General features: G+C 41.1%; 1 protein-coding gene across 2 annotated transcripts in view; it reads right to left on the reverse strand.

The window, feature by feature from the left end:
- oxtr (oxytocin receptor) overlaps positions 1-20,103 on the reverse strand; it is a 28,326-nt gene extending 8,223 nt beyond the window's left edge. Inside the window, exons 1-2 of one of the 2 annotated variants that reach the window (XM_008117007.3) lie at positions 19,874-20,103; positions 11,260-12,503 (exon numbers count right to left, since the gene is read on the reverse strand). In XM_008117007.3, the coding sequence (XP_008115214.1) occupies positions 11,260-12,181 (922 nt within the window). In that variant the 5' untranslated portion in view covers positions 12,182-12,503; positions 19,874-20,103. Of the gene's footprint in view, positions 1-11,259; positions 12,504-12,890; positions 13,137-19,873 lie in introns of those variants that run through there. The other variant, XM_003224891.4, reaches the window with a different exon arrangement.
- Between the last annotated feature and the right edge of the window lie 3,604 nt (positions 20,104-23,707).

Consider the following 23,707-nt stretch of genomic DNA (forward strand, 5'->3'; position numbering starts at 1 on the left):
ATTGTTGCTTGACACACTGTATACACTGATACACACTGTTGCTCATGCATTTCCATTAAACTGGCTATAATAACATACGGAATATCAGCCAGTTATGTAACTAAGAAAAACAACATAATATCCGGACAAATACAATGTTATGAGGCTGAGCCAGATTCATATCCGGTTCTTTCTCTTTACACAAGTTTTATAGCATAAGTAGTAAGTTTTATTTACTATATATTATCTGAAAAGTCTGGATTTTTGTTTATACGTGTACACACACACACACACACACACATATACAATGGTGGTCACTGTTCCATCACCTGGGCAGAGGCCAAAAGGGGGCATAGACAGAGAAGGATAGTCCATAGGATTGTTCCTATTTTCCAACAATTCCTTTCAGAAGGAAGTACTGTCATATAGCAGCCACATTCTGAAGCCCTCCAATCAGGTCTCACCACCATGAAACGTACTCACTCACTTTAGTAGGAATTCTTGATACAGTAGAGTCTTGCTTATCCAACATAAATGGGCCAGCAGAACGTTGGACAAGCAAAAATGTTGGATAATAAGGAGGGATTAAGAAAAAGCCTATTAAACATCAAATTACGTTATGATTTTACAAATTAAGCACCAAAATATCATGTTTTACAACAAGTCTGCCACTTGTTTGGGAGCATGTCTGAACTTGTGTTGTTGTTGGGTGTGTTGGTCCACTGCGTGTTGCTGCCTAGAGAAACAGCTGTGGATCCGGGTGGGAGGCAGACTGCATTGGATAATACAGAATGTTAGATGAGTGAAGGTTGGCTAAGCAAGACTCTACTGTATATGGCCCTCCAAATTTTGAAGTACAATTCCATCAATATTTGTCATTGGCTATGGATATTGGGAGGTGTAGTTCAACATCATCTGGAGGACCACACATTTCCCAGCTCTAGCATTACAACAAGAAACTATTTTCCCAATATGTTGATGACTGAGGTCATGCTCAAGACAAGAGGCAGTTTAAACATGATGAAGGGCACTTAAGTGTTCTGAAATGGGTAAAATGATTGTCAATTTTTTCCTGACTACTTTATATTTACTACTGCTAAAACCAGAAACTGACAGAATTGGTCTTGGCACTTCCAGTAATTGGAACATTCATTAAAAAAAATCTAGCCTAGTTATTTAAGACATGCGGTAGAATTTCAAGGTGTCCTTCAGCTCATGGAAAGGCACCTTTCATTTGAAGAGGAAGGTAGGGTTTTAGAACTAGAAAGGCTCAATTTCCTTTGGAGGAAGCACAGGGATCGATAAGGAGTCATATGGGTAAAATATGTCCTTTCCCTCTCTCACTAAAAATGTCTTAGAAACAGAGGTTCCTTCATAGGAACATTGGGTCCAAACCATCAATGTAAATAGATAAATGTATTTGTGTAGTTCAGTCAAATATTATTACAAGAGAAAAGCTTAGCCATGGTGAAAAATAAAACCTATCCAAGACTCCATTAGCAAAAATTTGATGGCAGATATTCCTATATGCGAAGAGTACAGTGGAAATAGCATCGACATTTCTGACGCACATTCATTAGCATACGAACACAACAATCCTGTCCAGAAAAGCTCTTTACCAGCTCCACATGAGGAGGAAGATAAACATTTTGCTCTTTAGGAAACTTTTCATCATGCTGCTCTCTCAAATGGATTTTTATATTCCAGACATCTGCCCAAGCTGTGCCCCTGTTAAGTGAAGTGCTTTGCCCGGTGGACTGTAAGCTGGTAAACTTTGCAGATGTCTTTCCAGCTGGTTGATGGCATCATGGCCAGCCCTACAGTCAGACACAGTGAGCAGCTACCCAACACAACAGGTATTAGGTGCTATTATTATTCATTAATGATTACACAGTCCAATGGAAAAAATCTTGGTGTCTTGGTTTTGAGGTCTATTCCTGGGGTTATTTGGGGTGCCGATTCAGAAAATTGCACTGCATAGACTGCATCAGCTCAGGTTTCTTAGATATGAAGACTGGTACATGGCATTTGTTCAATATCTAAAACACACTGGAGCTGATAGGAGAAAACTAGTACCATTTTTGGAAATTACCAGGTCAGATATACTCAGAGGCAGCCTAACATTTGAGGCACCAAAATGTGTGTTGGCCAGTGTTATTAATCACAGTGGTATGTTTTGCTGTTGAAGAAGTGGAAATGTGGTTTTTGTCTCTTCTATAACTAGTGGTAAGACAACCTGCAAAATGACTGATTATAGGAATGGCTCCATTGCCTCCTCTGTCTCAGATAGCAAAATGTGTCTGCCTCCGAACAGAATGCTACAAGAGTGCTACAATGAAAGATCTGGTTCAATCCCAAACTTCAGATCACAGGTGAGAATTCCTCTGAATGTCATGGGATTTAATCCATATATGATTTTGGAAACATTCCCTTTTTTGGACTAAATCCTCCAGTGATTCTGGGAATTGTAGACCCAAACAAGACTATTTCTAAATTCTGGTCTATTCCAAGTCTGTGAGACTCATTCGATGGTGAGGATACTAGACTTAGAAATCTTCTGAATTAATTTACAGTTCTAGACTAATTTCTTAAATTATTTTTATTTATAGAGATCAAGAGAAGGTAATTCATTATGGATATACTTATATACATGCAGGGAAAAAGAAAGATATCTTTAAAAATTGCTGGTTGAAATAATCTTCCTTCTAGCAAAACTGGCAGTTAGAAAGATATTTAGGATATCTCAGCTTACCCTGAATATATGGACCTGGTTTCGGTTATTTGGGTTGTTTTGTTTTTTTCCGTTAGATACAATATTATGAGGCAGACAACCCAACAACCTACTATTACCACCTAAAATTTACACTATGCAACAAAAGCAAAAATGACAAGTCTGGGCTGTCTCAGTTGAAAGCAGTCACACAAAAGCCTTATGATGTGGTAACTTCAATAAGAACAACTAAAATGTCACAAGGTAATTACCGGTGGCACATCTATATGGGACCCATATCTCAGAGCTGTACAAGAAGTGAATTGCTGAGCTGGCTGGGCAGCTGGTGGGTGTCCACACTATGAAGCATCAAATCATGGTGCTGGATGAAGCCATGGTGGCATGGCCCAGCAGCATCAAACCTGGTTTAGCACCACTGGATAGTCACTCTTATCATTCCCCTCTTGACCCCAACTTAGCCATGACCACCAGGTGCAAAACTGCTGGTGGTCATCACTCATCATATCCACTGATGCTGGATGGCATGTCAAAGCAATGTGGGATATAGGAAGAAGAAGGAATGATTTCTCCAATCACTCTATCACTAAGGACAGCATCAATGGATATAAAAAACAATGACCACAAGCAATTTTGCATTCTGTGGATGCCGCTAAACTGGAGACAAGAGGGAAACAGTGTCATCTCTGTGCCCAAGCTATCCAGGCCACCCGAACCTGCGGAAAATGAGATGGCCATGTGAACAGTGACAGCCAGTTCTGAATATGAACCAGCCCAACTATTCACACTGCTGTAAAGTGCAGCAAAGCTTCTGAACATCCTGCAACTTTTTGAAATGCAGGACAAGGCTGCATGAAGTAGTAGGCGTTAAAACGAATGGGCCCCAAGCAGTCTGTGGATGTCATAAAGTCCATTCACCCCTACCCCATCTTATTTGCCTGTTTAAGACATGTTTCCAGAATTCATTTTTGTGCTGTTGGGAATGGAGATGAACACATACTTGCTAGGATTAAGTTCTACCAAACAAAGTGGGCCTTACCTTTGAGTAAACAAAGAGAAGATTGCAATGTTAATCATGGACTATGTCCATCATTAAAATAATGCCCACCAGCAGGTTTTGAAGATTGACAGGCATTTATTTATTGTTTATTTATTGTACTTATATCCCGCCCTTCTCACTTCCACTCAGTATCTTGGTCATATCTGTTACTTAGGGATCACTAATTTATTTTCAAATGCTTAGTGCAAGCACATGATGATGTCATTGGGTTTCATTGTTTAGAATTAGTTTTTGCTGAATGGAATTTTGTTTCATTATTGCCCCTTAAGTAGAAAATAAAGGGGGAGTTTTGACCTCAGTATGTTCTCCATGTTTTGCCATTTCAAGGACAACCAAAAGGTCAAGAAAATCACGTTCTTTTGCCCTCCTTCCTTGTCAGCTCTTGGATTCACTGAAAGGCAAAGCATGCCAAAGAAATATTTTTATTGGAAACCCTCTTATACTTTTTGGCTAATAAAACACTGTAACAGCAGTAAGGTAATCTCATTTGCCCTGCGTAAGTATCTGAGAGCAAAACAACATTGTTCAAACTGTCATGTGTAATACCAGGAAGCTCTTAATGCCTTTTATCAGTTCTATTCCCAACTGAATTTCTTCCTCACCTTTCATTTTGCTGTTATCTCCACTGAGAGATACAATAGCTTTGTTGCAGTCCTCTATTCTCACCTTTTTTCCCTCCTACAGTTTTTTTTCTCCCCCATAAGTTTCATTTTCTATCACCTTTTACAGGGAAAACACAAAAGTGTTACTGCAAAATCTTTTATTTCTTCTTCTTTTTTCTTTCTTCTCCTGGAGGGCACATGAAAGTTTTGAAATTTCTTGTTTTCTTTCTTCAGGAATAAGATAAAGGTCTCTCTGGGCAATTTGGCAATGTAAGCACATAATTATTTCAGACAGTCTGGCACTTTTGATCAAAATCTTCAAGCTTTCTTAAAGATGTTTAAAGTGAAACAAATTGGAATTATTTCCTGTTGCTTAAAACAGAAACATTTGACCTTCCAAAATTAAGGAAATTGTCCATTCTGGTTGAAAACCGATAAGTTAATCAGGCAGATACTGAACTTCTCATTGTAGTAGTCAAGTCAAAGCACAGTGTGGCATGCAGAACAGAACCTGCAAATTAAAGTTTTTAGGGTTATCTTCTCATCCACTCCACTTAGCAAACTCATCCCAATGGTTTCATCCAAATGCTAGGGTGGAGCAACCAAGACTCCTCCAACTATTGGGCTTCCTGACCATCCACTGGTGTATATCACCTGATGAAGAGCTGGATTTTTAGATATTTTTCTGGAAGCACACAGCAGGAAAGCAAATGTCTCACTTCAATGTTCAGCACTGAAAGATCAATATTTGTCCTGTCCTGTATTATCAGTACAGCACGCTCCCCATATCCCTGGGGTTTATATCCAGAATACATACACCTATGAGCACCTGAAACCATGGATAATAGCAATCCCTAGATTTTGACTATACTTGAATCAGAGCCACACTATACTAGAGGACCTATAGAGGCCCACAAAGCTTTCTGGAGGTTGGGAGATATTTTTAGGTAAGTGAAATTGTGAATATCGAGTCTTTAGATAAAGGCGTCATAGGATGAATGGTATCTGGCTTGAAAGTAGTACATTTGAGAAGAATCTAGTGGTCTTAGTAGACCAGAAGCTAAACATGAGTCAACAAAGTAATGCAATGTCCAAAGAAACAAATGCAGTCCTTGGATGCATCAACAGAAGCATGTCCAGATATAAAGAAGCAATAGTCCAATCCTATTCTATTTTGGTCAGACCTAACCTGGAATATTGCAACTATATAGTTCTGGGCAACAACAGCTCAAGAAGGATATCAACAAGCTGGAACTTGCCCAGAGGAGAATAATCAAAAATCTGGAAACCAAGCCTATGAGGAACAATTTAGGAACTGATTATGTTTAGCTAGAAGAAGGAGCCCCCGGAGGCATAGTGGGTTAAAGCCTTGTGACTTGAAGGTTGGGTTGCTGACCTGTAGGCTGCCAGGTTCAAATCCCACCCGGGGAGAACGCAGATGAGCTCCCTCTTTCAGCTCCAGCTCCATGCGGGGAAATGAGAGAAGCCTCCCACAAGGATGGTAAAAACATTTTTAAAAAAACCATCTGGGCATCCCCTGGGCAACGTCCTAGCAGATAGCCAATTCTCTCATACCAGAAGTGACTTGCAGTCGCTCCTGACACAAAAAAAAGCTAGAAGAAGAGAAGACTGAGAGATGACATAACCATTTATAAATATCCAAAGATATATCATGTCGAAGATGCTGGTCCAGAGATCATAATTTGAGCCAAGGGGTTCAGACAACAAGAAAAGAATATTTTAGTAAGAGCTGATCAATACAAGGAGTACATTGCCTTTTTCTTTGGGATGACCTTGTGGATTCTTACGACTGTTTAAGATTGTATGATCCTATGATTGATATGATTTTATGCTCATGATCATATTGCAATGAACTCATTAAGCAAAGTTATCCCTACTCAGCTGAATATTATTGGTGTCTTATGTGTTTCCTTGTTGTAGAACATCCCTATCCCATTCAAGAAGCAGAGTTGTGCATGTAGTGCCATCTGCATGCATCTTCTGTTGTGCATTCAGTTGCACAACACTGTCATTCAACTCAAAGATTGTGTAGCATAATCAATTATAAGTTTTCATGCAGATAGTTAGATTGTGCAACTCAAATGTAATGTCTTGATTGCATCATGGGAGGGAGGAATTTGAATTAAGGTTTCTCTCATCCAAATCTAGCATTCTGTCACCTGCAGTACACTGACTCAATTCAAAGGTGCAACAGTATCAATATCTTCTCTCTCTCAGGATGAGGTAGGGTCATTAGGAGAAAGAGTTTAGATGGACTTCTGGTCGTTCCTGCTGGTGAATCACAATCACAGAATAGAATTCTGATCTTTGCAATTACTAAACAAATGTGTAGTGGAGGTGTAACTTATACTATCACAACTCACTTTTCTTGTGGTTGCAAATGTCTGAATTCTGTTCTGACCATACAACTAAAGTCTTCACCAGAGTCATCTTCCTAACAGGGCAAGCCCCACCCCCAAAAAACCACCACATGGCAATTTCTGCATTGCCAGAGAGTAGGGGGATCACTGGGCATTTATCCAACTATTTTCTCAAAGATGAATATGCCCCTAAAGATCCCTATGGATCCTTGTCACAACACAGCCAGCTAGCTAGCTAGATGCATCCCTAATGTTCCCATACTTTGTGTCAACATGGAAATGACCATGTTGGGGGAAAGAGACTGCCCTGTTTACATGAAAGGCTTGGGGGTCGTTGGGAGTATAGTTAGAGAGACTCAGCTGCATTATACATCTCTAGTGCCCTAATGCTGCTTCACATTAAAAGGAAGAGGAGGAGGAAGGAAGGCAGGAAGAAATTTGGCCAAGAAAACATAGGAAGGGAAAATGTAACCCACCAATGCATTTTTCTGCCCCAAACAAAGTAACAAGTGTGGCTCCCCAGTGTACACCCATAGCAAAGAAACCCACTCCAAGCCAATCAAAGTGTTTTGGCACTAGATACAGAAAGTCTATAAATACTAGGCTTGATCGATCCATGAAAAATTTGATTCTAAACTCGTTTCAAAACTAGAGGGGGGCAGCTTTTCGTTTCTGATGGTATTTCCGAATTTGGCCCCCAAAAATTTTCAAAATTAACGAAAATTCGTTATTTTCAAAATTAATTCGTTAATGGCGGACACGCATGCGCAATTCCCAAAAACAGCACAGAGGGAGAGGACTTTACAGGACTCTCCCACCCTCATTTTTTGAGTGATCTTCTTCAAACTTGGTACAGTGGTAGAACACATTTAACACTGATAGCTCACCAAAATTTGGAACGTTTCCCTTATCCTCTGATTTTTGGAGAATTTTCATAGCTTTTATAATAAACCATTTTTTAATAATTGCAGAAATCTGTTCCTGGTTTGAAAGTCTTATTTCCTGTTAAATTGGGTTGTCTTTACTGTGAAAGTCATTGTTCTACTTCAGAAACTTTGTTTTTGTGGCTGAAACTTTGTTAAATTGGTGTGTGTGTGATATATATTGTGTGTATATATATATATATATATATATATATATATATATATATATATATAGTCCCTGCTTATGTGTGTGTGTGTGTGTGTGTGTGTATAGGTAAAGGTAAAGGTATCCCTTGACGTTAAGTTCAGTCATGTCTGACTCTGGGGGTTGGTGCTCATCTCCATTTCTAAGCCCAAGAGCCAGTGTTGTCCATAGACACCTCCAAGGTCATGTGGCCGGCATGACTACATGGAGTGCCATTACCTTCCCAGAAACACCCAGAAAATGGGAATTCCAGACAGGAAACAATCAGGGCCAGCTAATACCTCCCAACAAAGGATTCCCCCAGGTAGGAAGCAGCCAGGCTTTGAAGCTGCAAGGCTATTCAATGCTAATCAAGGTGACCAATTGCAACATTCACACTTGCCTCCCACAGACAAGAGTTCTTTCTCCCACCCTGGACCTTCCACAGATATATAAACCCCACTTGCCTAGCTTCGCACAGACGTCAAAACCTCTATGTCTGCCACAGATGTGGGTGAAACGTCAGGAGAGAATGCTTCTGGCACATGGCCATAGAGCCCGGAATACATACCACAACAGTGTGATCCCGGCCATGAAAGCTTTCGACAACACAACCACAGTATCCATTCAAGTTCATGTAGCGTGGTATGGACTGGAGACCTGTATTGGGGGGAGGGAGGGTGCGAATCTGGGCCCCTGGGAGTCGTAGTCCTCCCTCCCTCCCTCCCTCCCCGGGAGCAGCCGAGGACGGGCCTGGCCCACACCCCCTCGCATCCCGGGCCTCTTCCTCCTCACCGCCGGGCCCCTCTCTGTCTCTCCAGGCCTGAGCTGAGGCGAGGCGGCAGCGGCGGCCATTTCCCCCCTCCGTCTTCCTCCTCCTCCTCCTCCTCGGCCTCCTTCCCCCTCGCCCCCTCCCATTGGCTGAGCCCGTGACGCCCCTTTTGCTGAGGGGCAAAAGGAAAGGAGTTTGGGTGATTTGCAAAAGCTTTTTTTTCCTAACGAAAAAAATGAAGAAATAAGAAAAAACGGCCTCTCGCGATTCGAAACCGCGATATCCAGACGTGTGGACAATCAAGGTCGTATATTGCTTCAAAACAAACGAAAATAACGAATTAATAATGGGTAACGGGGAAATCGAATTATTTGAGCAAGCCTAATAAATACCTCACAACCTCTGAGGATGCCTGCCATAGATGTTGGCGAAACATCAGGAGAGAATGCTTCTGGAACATGGCCACACAGCCCGAAAGACATACAACAACCCAGTCTATAAATACTTCCCCGCACTCTTGGTAGTGAAAATATAGAAATGGCAAAAGATATAAGGAAAAGTTCGCTGACTTTTCATGATGTGCCAGAACCCATTGTTTTCCTCTTCCTGCAGGCAGCATTGGCTGCACATCACACCAAGTCTAAATTTTAGCCACAGGGCATACAGAAGCCATGTTTTATGGCTCTTATAATTACATTGGTGAAAGTCAGACCAGTGACTAACTCTTAGAATAATATAAGGAAATGTTATTTATAGTCCCCTAGTCAAGGCACCAAAATTTACCTGATCCTGGGTGCTAAGCAGGATCAGCCATGATTAGTACTTGGATGGGAGACCACCAATGAATACCAGGATCTGCCGACTAATTTTCAGAGGAAAGAACTGACAAAAGCATGTCTGCATAGCCCTTGCCTAAGAAAACCCTATAAGTCAACACACATGCACACAGAGTGTGGAGATAGTTGATCAACTAGGGTCCAGTTCTTTTCCAACTCTTGCCATCACTGCAAATTTTGATCAATCTGCTAAACTGCTTCCAGACATTTTCACTTGTTATGCAGATTTCAGTGTTTTCCAGAATTATGACAGATAGACATTTTCTACATTTATATGTTCTTCCCTTTTTTAGAAAATATGGCACATTTGGATTGACTGTCAAATCCATTATTTCTAAGTGATATTCATTTTAATTTTAATTTTAACACTTCATTAAGGTGCTCAGGTTGTACAATGAAATATACCTTCAACCCCCAGTCTACTGTGGCTCTTGAACATACAAAAGTTGTCCAGTCTTGTTGTGTAAACACATATTTGGGATGAGCATAAATGAGCATATAGTTCTGGCTGTGATGCTCAATCTCAGATAGTCCATCAAAATATCTAAGTAAGCATCTGGTTTTGAAATTATTAAATGAGTACACATGACTAAACCAGCCAATAGGCTTTAGTTTCTATATAGAGTTAATGTTTCTAATGGTCCAAAGCTACATAGACAGGTAACCACAAACACTTCAGTTCTTCATCCTATGAAGACTGCCTCTCTTCATTGCTTTTATCCTAGCCAAGCCTTGCAGATACCACCAGAATCTGATTATTCAAAATCATTACTAATGCAAATATTAGCAATTGGCACTAGATTTTAGAATTACAAGTTACAACTTCCAGACTTTAAGGAACTAAAACAAGAAAAAGATTTGGGGTATTGGAATGTCCAACAAATTTATTATGTAGCACAATCTTTCCCAGACTAAAATCCACTTTCCCATCAATTAATGGCTACAGACAATGTGTCACTAATAGCCAGTCAATGAAATTATATTTATCTAGTCCTTGTCCGTTTGCTAGGGAATTGAATATACCACTCCTGGACAAATGGGAAATAGATTTCACAAGCAGAAGGAAGCTAGAATAACTGCCCTTCTTTGAAAAGGAACTAATCACTGTAATTTTGTCATTGCACAAAAACCATTTTGTAATTTCAGTTCATGACATGAAAGAAATCTTTTCATTATCCCTTCACTGAACTTTAACTCTCAATCACAGACAACCTAGACACCCATTCATAAATCCCTCTGAGGATTTCCCCAGGTTACATCATAACATTCAGAAATCGGTGAATGAATACCATATTTTTGTTATTTGCTCTCAGAGAATTGACCAGTTGTGTATGAGTCCCTAAACAACATCACTATGAACATTTTAGATGTTATAAAAGTTACTTTGTGTACTACAGCTCCCAGAACCCCCCGGCCACCAGAATTTGAGAGTAGTATTCCAGCAAGTAACATTTCCAAATTCTGTGCATTTTTCGTGTTTCTACTTTCTCAATCAGGTACAGGAAAAACCACAAGCTTATCAAAGGTCACATTAGTAATAACCAATATCTCAAAATGTCAGATTTCACTCATTATCTGTCCTGTCATTCTAGCAAGTGAAATCATCTTTCTTGCCTTTACTTCTTAATTATGCTGCTGATAGATTTTCCCATCCCCAAGTAATTGTAAACTCTTTACATGATGCTACACCATAATGATAAAGAACTGAAACATATGTTAAAGATCTTATCATGCCCTATTTTTCTATTATTACTGCATAAAGTGTGTACAGGCATACATAGTAAAGGAATGTACCTTCTTTTGGAGCATTTTCATCCCAGACAATCCACATCTGAACAATGAAAAAAGGAGTCCAGCACATAACAAATGCCAAGACTATGATGAAGGTCATCTTGACTGTCCGGATCTTGGCCTTGGAAATGAGCTTGATACTGCTCACTCTTGACAGAGTACCCCCGTGGTAATGACTAGAGGTCAAGTTGACATTGGTCTCATGGACTGTTTTTAATTTAATGTTCTGCCAGATTTTGAAGCTGATCAAGCCATAGCAGACACTCAGGACAAACATGGGGATGATGTAGACAGTCAAGGTTATCCAGGTGACATAGGCTTTAGGTCCCCAAGGTAGGATAAATGTTGCCCAGCAATCAACTCCTCCATGAGCCACCTCCTTCAAGGAAAATATCTGGAGCTGCGGGATGCTGAAAAGAAGGCACACTATCCAAGTGAGGAGGACAGACAAACGGTCAGACCTTCTGTGTAAAGACCGCAGGGGCTGACAGATTGCCAAGCACCGATCTAACGACATCAGCAGGAGCATATAGGTGGAAGCAAACATTCCCACCACCTGCAGGTACTTGACCAACCTGCAGAGGTAATCTGGCCCATAGAACCTGAAGGTGATGTCCCAAATGAGTTGAGGCAAGACCTGGAAGATGGCCACAACCAGGTCAGCGATGCTTAGGTGCTTCATGAAGAAGTACATGCGGGAATGCTTGTGACGGGTGGTGTAGATAGCCATAAGTACACACAAGTTTCCAGTCAAGGCAAGGAAGAAAATGAGGCAGAGCACTGCCACTTCCACCTTGGCAACGTCCTCATTCCTTTTAATGGGGAAGGTTTGGTTGGTCTGGGAGGTCTGGTTCTCCAGGGTGTAATTGTTGAAGGAGCAGTTATAAGTCCATGGATCATTTCCCAAGAAGCACAGAGGATCCATGGCAGGTTCTTTCCATCCAGTACCTTTTGCTGGGTTGATCTGAAAAGAGACCCTCCTCCTGGGCACTGCAGTTCCTTCTACAGCCTCCTCCTCCTCCTTCCAGGCCTTAACGTTCTTCTTTCATTTTTCTGCAACGCCCCTTTATTCCCATTTGGGGTTCTGTGTCATTTTTTTGAAAAAAAATCCTGTTCACTGTTTTTAAGTTGGGGTCCTTCCCTGAGCTTCACCCAGGGAGCGGGCATAGAGTAACGAGTGTTTGTTTTCCTTCCTCAAGTTTAGTTGAGTTCTCTTCGAAATAAATTGACTTGTACCTCTGATGTACCTGCAACAATATTGAGAAGGGTGGGGGAATAAGTCAATGAGCTTTACCAGAATTCCTACTGATTCTCTGCCATCCTCAGCCCTCCCTTCTCTCCCAAGGCACTCATTCAGTCTCAGGAGCATGTCATTCATTTCAATGGGTTGCTCTAGTTGGCTTTAAAGAAACAACAAGCTATCGCTCATTGGCTTTCTGGCTACCATCTGGGTGCAGTGTTTGTTCCAGCTTCTCTATAAATATATACAGAATGTAGAATACACACACATACATATGCACAAGCCTAAAATATAGACACAGAAAGAAGATTACAGGAGAACACAAAAGATGCTCTCACACAAACACTATTCCTATATATGCTTCCAGTAGTTGCAGAGAAATCCTTCCACTTACCTTGAGCTCCTGTCATCTGCCTTGTAGAAACTCCTTGGCTGAAAGGTTCTTCCCCTTTCTTTTAAAAAAAGTATTTAAGACCAGCCTTCCCCTGGTGAAATTGTTCCAAAGAAAAGAATTAGGTGAGGGTTTTTGTTTTGTTTTGTTTTTTTGCCCGGGTGAGACATCTAGCAGCCTCCACAAGTTTTCTCTCCAATGAATCCAGGAGGACAGAAGGGGGGGAGGAGCACCCGCTGCAGTCAGCCCTTCTCAGAGTCATTCATGAACAAAATATACAGCTGCCGCCTTCTCTTTTGCCAGGTTGCTTTTATCCATTAGGTGGTGCAATAGGCCACCTCTTCCCTCTCATTCCCACTAGCAACAGATCCGGAGGCTGGATTGAGATCTCACTCCATAAGGACCGTTTTCCACATTAGCTTCAGATGAGCAGGACTGCACACAGCTATGTCTTCTGAAGTGTGGGAATATTTATATAAATATAGATAAATAGTAAATTAAAAAAGAGCTGGTAGTGTTTATGTTGTTGCTGGTGTTGCTTTTGTGTGCCTTTTTAAATAATGATTTTTAATTGGGCATACATGTTCCCATTTACACACATTGTGATACTATTCCCCTTCTCCTCCCTGCTTATGTACAATAAAACAAGAAAATTGTTTTTTTTAAAAAAATGTTGTTTCTGACTCATGGGATCTTAAAGAAAGCCTTGTTGTTGTGTGCATTTCCAAGCTGTATGGCCATGTTCTAGCAGCCATATAGCCCAGAAACCACACAACACCCCAGTGATTCTGGTCATGAAAGCTTTCAACAATACCTTCAAATGGTTTCCATATATGAAAATCCTTAGAGTTTTCTTGGCAAGATTTGTCATGAGACAGTTTGACTTCCCTTTGGTCATCCAGTGGGTTTCTAAGGCTGAACAGGGATTCAAACCCTGGTCTCTGGAGTCATAGTCCAACACTTAGACTACTACACAACACTGACTCTATTGAGGCAGAGCTATAATGGGTTTTAAAGTGAGATTTGTTCATACAGTTTTTAATATTTTTTTCACTGAGACTGAAAGTTTGACCTGTACAAGGTCATCTGGTTGAATTCTATGGCCAAGCAGGGATTCAAACCCTGCTTCCATGGAGTCCTAGTCCAATGCCCAAACCATGATACCATGATGGTTCACAAAATGGTGGCCAGCCCTATTATTGGGTAGACTGAGTTAGCTGTCTCAAGACACTGGTCTGATGGTGGAAGTGGTGACTTTAATACCAGGGTAACAGTGAATCTGTTCCTGTTTAAATCCAAATTGCAAAGGCGATATCCAAGGTGCTGAACCTGGGAGTAGGGGAGAGTGGTTGTAAAATTGTGCACCTTGGATAACGCCTATAAAGTTTGTCCTCATATCTGGAATGGATATGCTGACTTGCTGGTATCAGAGCCACTACCCTCAGTGCTTGGCTGATGGTTTATTCTTGTTTTACCTTTCTGCTCTCAGTCCCACCCCCTTTGCAAGTGCGACTGGTGGGGGCGAGAGACAGGACCTTCTCAGTGGTGGCCCCTCGGCTGTGGAACTCCCTCCACAGTGACATTAGACTGGCCCCATCCCTCCTGGTCTTCAGGAAAAAGCTAAAGACCTGGTTCTGCACACAGGCGTTCAGGGAGTAGGGTAATATGAAATTCACCTTCAACCTAGCAATCTGAATAATGGCTATGGGAAAGCCAAGAAGTTTGGAAATCATGACTCGGCACTTTGCATGTTTTTAACCTGTTTTAACTGTTTATATGTTTTAACTGTTTTATAATTTAATATGGTTTGTTTATTGTTATGTATATGATGCAGCATGGAATTTTTGCCATAGTTTGTAAGCCGCTCTGAGTCTCCTTCAGGGTGAGAAGGGTGGGTATAAATATAATAAATACATAAATAATAAAATCCTCGGGAGATTCTTCTAGTAATGTTCTGTTTCAGGTGATGCCAAAATAGTCTGGTCAGTGGTCAGCCCTGGTTAATCTGCATCTTGGCTGGGGTTTGTGTGTGTCCTTAGTTATTCTTAGTTATCCTTAGTTATTCTGCCCCAGGAAGAAGGATGTCTTGAGCCAGAGCTGGGGACTTTAGTTTAAATGAGGATAAAAGGTTTAGTAGGGCAAGCCCCTTGTATGGGCCTAAACTGTGTCTAAACAGCATGGGAAATCAAGATAAGACACTGCTCTTTCCCAAGTCATTTTATGGTATGTTTTCTCAAAGAAATAAAAGCGACGTTTCTTATTTTCCAGGATGTTAAGATATCTGGATTTTTTTTTTTTAAAAAGTAGCTGTGTTTGTCCCTCATGGCATAAAAAGGATAAAGGTAGAGGAAAAAGTAATGGGGCATTACCTGGTTTTTATTTTATCGTGAGTTTTTGTGGATATACTGGTAAACCTACTTCTACAGAGGCAATACTGAGGCTGGATCTACACTGCCATATAATCCAGTTCAAAGTACATAATCTGGATTTTATATGTCAATGTAGATGGGGCCTGAGTGGCATTAAAGCCTCAGGTATAAAGAATATTTGTACAGCTGTGGGAGAGAGATAGAATGTCATAGGATCCAGAAAGATGCAAATAATTTCACTTGCTGTAAATTTCCAAAAAAACTGGATGAGGTGGTACAAAGAAATGTGGAAATGCTTTTACGAGGGGCTTCACAAATACCTGACATACTATATGAAATAGGTGTATGCAGCCTTTTCTTTGGTGGGCATCATGACTCATTAAATCATCTAAAAATCTAAAACATTAATTAAAATATTAGAATGCCCCCTGTGCTCCCCTCTTTCAGAAAGCAACTAAAAACGTACCTATGCCCCTAGACTTATGGAGAGCCAAATGAAGATCTGGCTGTACCAAACATGGAATGGTCTATGTCTATGGCCTTTAACACTGGATATGGTTTTTTAATCTATGGATCTGGCTTTTAACTTTGTTTTTTCTGTTGCTGTAAAATATATTTTATCGGTCTTCCATATGCTTTGGTTATGATTGAATGTTTATACTATTTACCTGTATTTTTTAATTTATTGTGTATTTTGTGGCATTGAATAGTTGCCTTTTATGTTGTAAGCTACCCCGAGTCCCCATGGGGAGACGGGACAAGATATAAATAAAGTTTGATTGATTGAATCATCCAAAAATAAAAAACCTAAAATGAAAATCTCCATGCAGTTTTATCATCTCATCCTAATCTTAAACAATTGTCAGACCAAAATTCCCAAAAGGTTTTTTTTAAATGCAGAGGGTGTTTAAGAAACAAGGTGAGAGCAATGTTTTCTGTGTATGAAGGGTCTCAGGTGCATGTCAGCATGTCCAATTTTCTTTCCATTGAGACAGAGCAGTTAGTCAGAGTGTTTACAATTGGCTTCAATTTACCCCTATCTTTCTCCAATATGCATCTTTCTCCTTATTGCATTTGAATGTTGCTCTGACTCACCACCACTACTCTATTGTAATTCCCCCCTATTCTAACAAAATGAATACAAGCATTGGTTCTGCTACCTTTCCTCACTTTCCCCATGATGCTTCATCCTCCAGCATCCTAAGAGCTTGGAAAAGCAAGAGAGGCATATGGGTGTTCCCTGAAGGGAATAGATGTCAGTTTTTTGAAGTAACAATCCAGTTGTACCGCAAGATTTGGAAGGGAGAGACCCATCTGTTAACTTGAATTGAAGCTGCAGTTTAATTACTCTCCTTTTGTGTTGATGATCAGGCTACATAAAAGAATGTCAAGCACTAATGAAAAGCAGCTTTCTTATTTGCAGCATTTACTGACAAGGAGTAGGATTTGACTCTTGGGGATTGCTAGGCAGTTCAGAAGAGTACAGCTGACTGGTTAGTGCATTTTTTACTTATTTGCAGATGAACTTGGTATCCCCAGAGCTATTAGAAGCCAGTTGTGCAACCTTCTTCCAAAATTCAAATGGGATATTTCCAAATACTACATTTGTACTCTCTAGATGGCATATACATGCAAAGTTGCACATATATCCATCATGCCCTCCAACCGTCTCAATCTGGCAGAAATTGTTCCAATTCATCCTTTGTCATCCCAGTTTTCCAGCTGATTTAAAATGCCCTGGTTTCTCTCTTCTCCTTCCTCTTTCACTCTACTTTACTTCAATTGCTGCAAACTGAATTAAAAGAGCAAAAGCACTTTGCATGCAACTCAGCAGAGAGGAGAGGAATCCTGCACTTCCCACTAGGCTCAAACAAAAGCAAACTGCAGTGATTTCTCCAACCTTTTAATGTTTTTCATTTTAAAAAAATGCAATCTTGACAACACTCTGATATTTGCCCCCATTTCTATCTGCAAACTGTTGAAGGGTATGACGTACCTTTACCTTAATTTGTATATTTATACACCAACCCATCCCCAGCCAATAATCAAATAATTTCCTTTCTGGTTTTATGTAAGTTACTAGCTGTGCCTGCCCACGCATTGCTGTGGCTTCTGGGAATCCTTTGTTGGTCGGGTGGAATAGCAGTGAATAGCCTTGCAGCCTCAAAGCCTGGTTGTTTTCTTCTTATGGGAATCCTTGTTTGGTGAGCTGGAATACAATGGAATAGGCTTGCTGCTTGGAAGGCTGGGTACTTGCATTATATTAAGGTACATGGGCTAAGCTCCTAGAGGATCACTACTATGTGTGTGTTGAAAAGAAAAAAAAACGTACCTTGATTAATCACAATTCTCAGGTTGTGTAATTGTACTAACTAAGGCCAACTGGTTCTGGGACACTCCCTAAGGGTATAATTACAGAGTGTTTGGAATGTAACACTGGCCTTACTGAAGGTTTGCTCCAAAGCGGAAGCTCTTGATTTGCAGCCCATTTGAAACTGTAAGTGATGCCATCTCTGGACAAGAAAGAAGATCTACTCTTGTGATGGACAGCATATGCATGAAGTAATGCAAAGGACTATGGGTGTCTACAAGAAGACTGTGACTGTTTATGTTGAAATTGCTGTATTCATATTTTGGGACTCTGATACTCAAGAGTAAATTTATATTGTTTTTTGGGCTGCTAGAATTGCAATGAATAGCCTCAGTACTTCAAAGCCTGGTTGCTTGCTACCTAGGGGAATCTTTGGTTGGTCAGCTTCAATAGTACAGAGTAGTATGACCGCTTCAATGCCTGGCCACCTTCTACCAAGGTTAATTATTTGTTGGTCTGGTTAAATTGCACCGAATAGCCTTGCAGCTTCAATGTGTTATACCTAGGGGAATCCTTGTTTGGCGAGCTGGAGTAGCACCCTCAATCAAAGAGCTACTTTGAAGCCTGGCTACTTCCAATGTAGGGGAATCATTGTTTGGCCAGGTTGAATTGCACTGAATAATCTTGCATCTTAAAAGCCTGGCCACTTTCTACATAGGGCATCCTTGCTAGGCCAGGTTGAATGGGATTAAGTAGCCTCGTGGCTTCAAAGCTTGGGGGTTTTCTACCTAGGGAAATCTTGGTTGGCCAGGTTGAATAGCACTGAATAGACTTGCTGCTTGCAATCCTGGCCACTTTTGACCTTGTGTTGGCCAGGTTGAATTGCAATGAATAATTTTGGTGCAGCAAGTATGAATGCCGCAATTAGTCACTTTGATTAGCATTTAATGGCCTTGCAGCTTCAAAGCCTGCCTGCTTCCTCCCTGGGGGAATCCTATGTTGGGAGGTGTTAGCTGGCTCTGGTTTCTGGAATTTCCCTGTTGCTCTTTATTTATTGTCTTGATTTCAGAGATTATATTGTACTGTATTATTATACTACAGTAATTATTATACAGTATATGATATTTATAATCTTAAATTAGCTGCTTAGAACTGGATTATATGAGACCCCTTCTACACAGCTGTATAACATCCTCACTGAACTGGATTATATGGCAGTGTGGACTCAAGATAATCCAGTTCAAAGAAGATACTGTGGATTATGTGCCTTGGCATTCTGGGTTATATAGCTGTGTGGAAGGGCCTTGAGTCCACACTGCCATATAATCCAGTTCAAATCAGATAATCTGTATTTTATAGGCAGTGTGGAAGAGACCTAAGTGAGCTCTGCCTGTCCCCCAGGCGCCATTTTGGCTGAGGAGGTTGCTATAACAGAAAGAAGATGGGGCCTAAAGAGGACAGGGCCTACCCTTCTGACTGGCAGCCAGGGGGAGAATGGCTCTTCCTCATCCTTCCCCTGCCACCGCTTTCTAATTGGATGTCTATGTGTTCCTGTGTGTGTGAGGAGGGAGGGAAGCTGCTCCAAGAAGAACACCCCTGGCAGCTGGCTCTCCCTGGCAGCTGTAAACACAGCCCCCCCCCCTCAGGACAAGTGCAGAGAGTGAAGGGAAAAGAGGACCATACCATTCCAGCCAAAAAGGGAGGGGGGGAGTGAAAAATAGATACAGGCCAATCGGGGGGTTTTTGGAGGGGGGGGGCTTGAGTGAAGGACATACCTTTGATGTCTTGGTGTATTGTGGCCAGTGATTTTGTTGTTAACTCAGTCCTAATTATGTACATTACATTTTTATATAGAGAGATTAAGGGAATTGAACTACACTGCACAGAACAGTCCAGAATAACCATTTCATGATTGAAAAAAAAAATCTAATAATTTACTGAAATGTGTTCCCAGATTCTCACTCTTATCCCCCTCCCCTTAAATGCTTTAATTTGTTTACTGACATGTAAACTGACCCAAGCTTCAAGCAGGAACTCTCAGATTCAAACTAATACTGTCAAGGCATTTTAAGGTCACTAGAAAATAGCTTCTAGCATTAATCCAGTCAAAATATGTGTTTCTGATATAATTGATTCCACATTTGGACAGCAGGAATGCATGCCTTTTTCTTTCTCCTTGGAAAAGAGAAGTCTTCCCTTAGAAATCTTAGTTCCTCAACATGTAACACTTGACAAAAATCAACTCACACTCATTTCCTGAATGTAAATAAACAGTGATGCAAGAAGTCACTTCATTCATGCATTACCTTTTGTTGCATATATTGTTTATCACACATCGCATGCATGCCACGAACAGCTGAAGACTGGTTAAACAAAGAGCAAATGTATTACATCCAGTGGGCCTTGAAATTTTTTTTGAAACATCTGAAGGATTGACGAGCCAATAATATGTGGCTTTTGGAGGAAAACTTCTGCAATGTTGCTGGTGTTTCCCCACATCCTGCAAATAAAGTAGCTAGCTATTGATAATATATCCCCTGCTGTTAGTTAAACAAAAACCTTGAAGGCAGGTGTCACATCTGTCGAATTAAGTGAAAATACTCCCTCAAAAACAGAGGAAGGGAGGGAGGAGGAGAGAGAGATTTTCAGGCTGAATGAAACTAAGTGGAGTGCTGGGTTCCTTGTTTTTGATTCATCTCCAGTCAGCATGGCCATTCACCAAACCATTCGGAAATTTGTTTTCCAAACAAGAAGCTCTGAGCAGCAGTGCTTCTTCACTGATTGCCATTTTTTTTCACCTAAAGCTAAGTCATTGCACAACATCATCTTGGAAAGTTTTTAAAGCAAAAAGGAACAAAAATAATGGCAGTTGGGAGGAGACTCAAGTAGATGGCTGCATTGATACTAGGATTGACTTCTTTTCATCCACAGTTTGTCCAGTACTGAAAAATGATGGGCATTTCCCATCCCTTTGATTGCTATTCTCAACTCTAGTTACACAATAAAGTTCCCCTATAAGCAATCTCCTTTTCTATGTGACAGGCATGAATATGGAAAATGACCATTGTCCATGCTGGGGCTGATGGAAACGACTGCATCGCAATGGGCAGAGCTCCAGAGCCTGGGCAGTCAAAGCTCAAATCCTCCTTGAGCCATGAAATTCACTGTGTGATCTTAGGTCAATTCCTTTCTAGCATTCTTAGTGTGATTTATCTCACAGGCTTGTGAAGCTGAGGTGGAGAGGAAAATAAACATGTACACTCCCTTCAAGAAAAGTCTATAAACATAACTAGTAAATACACAAATAAACAATTGGAAATCACCGATTTCCCCACAGGTTTCCCCATTTTCTGCTCAGGAAAATATTATTTAGAGTGGGATATCAGATATCAAAACATTAGTTGTCTTCTTCTTTGGCTTGCTTTGAGGGCATGCTGCTTCATTGAAGCATACTCGTGGATTGCTTTATTAATTTTCCACTTGTAATTACAAGAGAAACCTAGCTCCTTCTGAAAGCAGCAAGTCAGTCATCGTTTTTGGCATTCCTCAATGATTACTTAACACGAATGGCAAACTGCCTTTCTAATTTGTCATTAAATAATGCAGGCAAACCAAGGTCCCTTCCATACAGCTGAATAAAATCCCACATTTTCTGCTTTGAACTGTAATTTATGGCAGTGTGGATTCAGATAACCCAGTTCAAAGCAGATATTGTGGGTTATCTGTCTTGATATTCTGGGTTACATGACTGTGTGGAAGGGCCACAAGGGTATAGAACTGTGTCTTTTCTTAAAGGTGTCCAGAAGCCCCAGCCAGCTTGGCCAAGAGTCAGACCACTGGTTTAGAACATTTTATTCGGTGCTCAAGAAAAGTAATCTGGACACAATGGGAGAACAACCTTGTCATTGTCCAAGACATTTTATTTATTTATTTATTTCGTGTCAAAAGCATTGCATAATAAATAAGTTTAAAAGTGATAAAATAAAGGAATCACAAACAGCTAAATAGTTTTGGACCAAAAGCGGGCAACAGCAATCGCATTGTCCGTAGCTTTAAACAACTCCGTGCATGAGGCAGGGCATTGTGGGCAAGCATACATATGAGGAGTTGTTTGTTCAGCTCCGCAGTCACACAAGGTGGAGGATTCCTACAGGTAGTGCCACCTTGCCAAGTTGTCTTTTGATCTGCCCACTCCACTTCTGAGTCTGTTCAGGGACTTCCAAGTTGCCCATTCTTGGTTTGCCCCTGGAGGCAGACCCTCATGAGGGGCCATCCAGTTAGAATTGCCTGGTTTATCTGCCCAGAGGGACACCCTTGCTGTTGCTGGGGGGACATCAAGAGGAGTGGTGGTTCTCATGAAGCCCTTCCTTGATTTGAGTCTGGTGGGAGGAGGGTGATAGTCATGCAGTGGATGGCTTTCACAATGTTCAACCTTTTTTCTCTCACAGTTAGCAGCAACTTCCCGTCGCACGTCAAGGGGGCAATGCCAGCTAACTTGTAGAGTTTATCAACAGGTGTAGGTTTAAGGCATCCTGTGATTATTCTGCATGAATGTCCAAGACATTCAGGGACATGCAAGGTGTAACTATTAGTTCATGATAACAACAGCCCTCTCATAACAAGGGTGAGAGAAATATAGTTGTAAGGGCTATTCCATTCTGTGCCAGAGCCACCATGCTGCTGTTACTGACATGAAAGAGAAACTTAGATGCACTGTAATCTTGCATCAAGAGACGATGTATAAAATTCTTAACAGACAGGACTAAATCCATCTTCCTTTGTGCATAAAACAGCCTTGCTGCCATTATCATATAATAACATAATATTCCTTCAGGGGTTGCACTCCCCCTGAAATCACAGGTCCGCAGTTTGGGAGTCCTCCTGGATTCAGCGTTGACGCTTGAGGCTCAGGTGTCGGCGGTGGCCGGGAGGGCTTTCACACAACTCAAACTTGTGCGCCAACTGCGACCATACCTCGTGAAGTCTGACTTGACCACGGTGGTGCATGCCTTAGTTACCTCTAGGCTGGACTACTGTAATGCACTCTACGTGGGGCTTCCCTTGAAGACGGCCCGGAAATTACAATTGGTCCAGCTCTCGGCAGCCAGATTAATAACGGGGGCGAACTACAGGGAAATATCTACTCCCTTGTGCAAGGAGCTCCACTGGCTGCCGTTCATTTTCCGGTCCCAATTCAAGGTGCAGATTATCACCTATAAAGCCCTAAACGGTTTGGGACCCGCCTACCTTAGTGACCGTATCTCCTATCATAAACCCGCCCGATCTCTTTGATCATCAGGGGAGGCTCTCCTGTCGCCTCTGCCTATATCTCAGGCCCGTCTTGTGTGAACAAGGGAGAGGGCCTTTTCTGCTGTGGCCCCCCAACTGTGGAATTCACTGCCCATTGAGATTAGGCAGGCCCCCACTTTGCTAGCCTTTAAGAAAGACTTTAAAACATGGCTCTTCCAGTGTGCTTTTGGAGAGTAACTGTCATATTTTCCTTCGGTTATTCCCTTGGGATATCTATCCTCTAGACTGTTCCACTATTTTATGTCCCTGCTCCCCGTGGTTTTATTCATATGTCTTTCTCACCAAGTTTTAATTTAGTGTTCATGTGGCCTGCCCTGGTTTTTATTGCTTTTTCTGAATTTTGAATTGTAATGTATGTTATTATTTATTGTATTGTTAAATTGTGTTATGATATGTTGTTTTATATTTTGTCATATTGTATGGTTTTGGGCATGGCCCCATGTAAGCCGCCCCGAGTCCCCGTTGGGGAGATGGTGGCGGGGTATAAATAAATTATTATTATTATTATTATTATTATTATTATTATTATTATTATTATTATTCCTTTGCTCTTTTCTAGCTATACATCCATCAATCGCAAGAGAAAGAGTTCCATTTAACATCCAGTCTTTAAATATGCCTCATTTGCCTTATAAATAATCAGGCTTTGGAGAGTTGGCAGCCATTTCCTTCCTGACCATTTCTAGTCAGTGCTTTCTTCCCTCTCTGAGGTGAAACTGGCAGTTAAAACCGATTGTCTCAGCAGCAAGCTAGAGACAGTAGCCAATCGGAATTCTGGCTCCTGGCTGGCTCAGCCAATCAGCTGTCAACACATGCCTTTCCAGTCAACT

Source organism: Anolis carolinensis, chromosome 2, assembly GCF_035594765.1.
Source record: "Anolis carolinensis isolate JA03-04 chromosome 2, rAnoCar3.1.pri, whole genome shotgun sequence".
NCBI classification, from domain to species: Eukaryota; Metazoa; Chordata; class Lepidosauria; order Squamata; family Dactyloidae; genus Anolis; species Anolis carolinensis.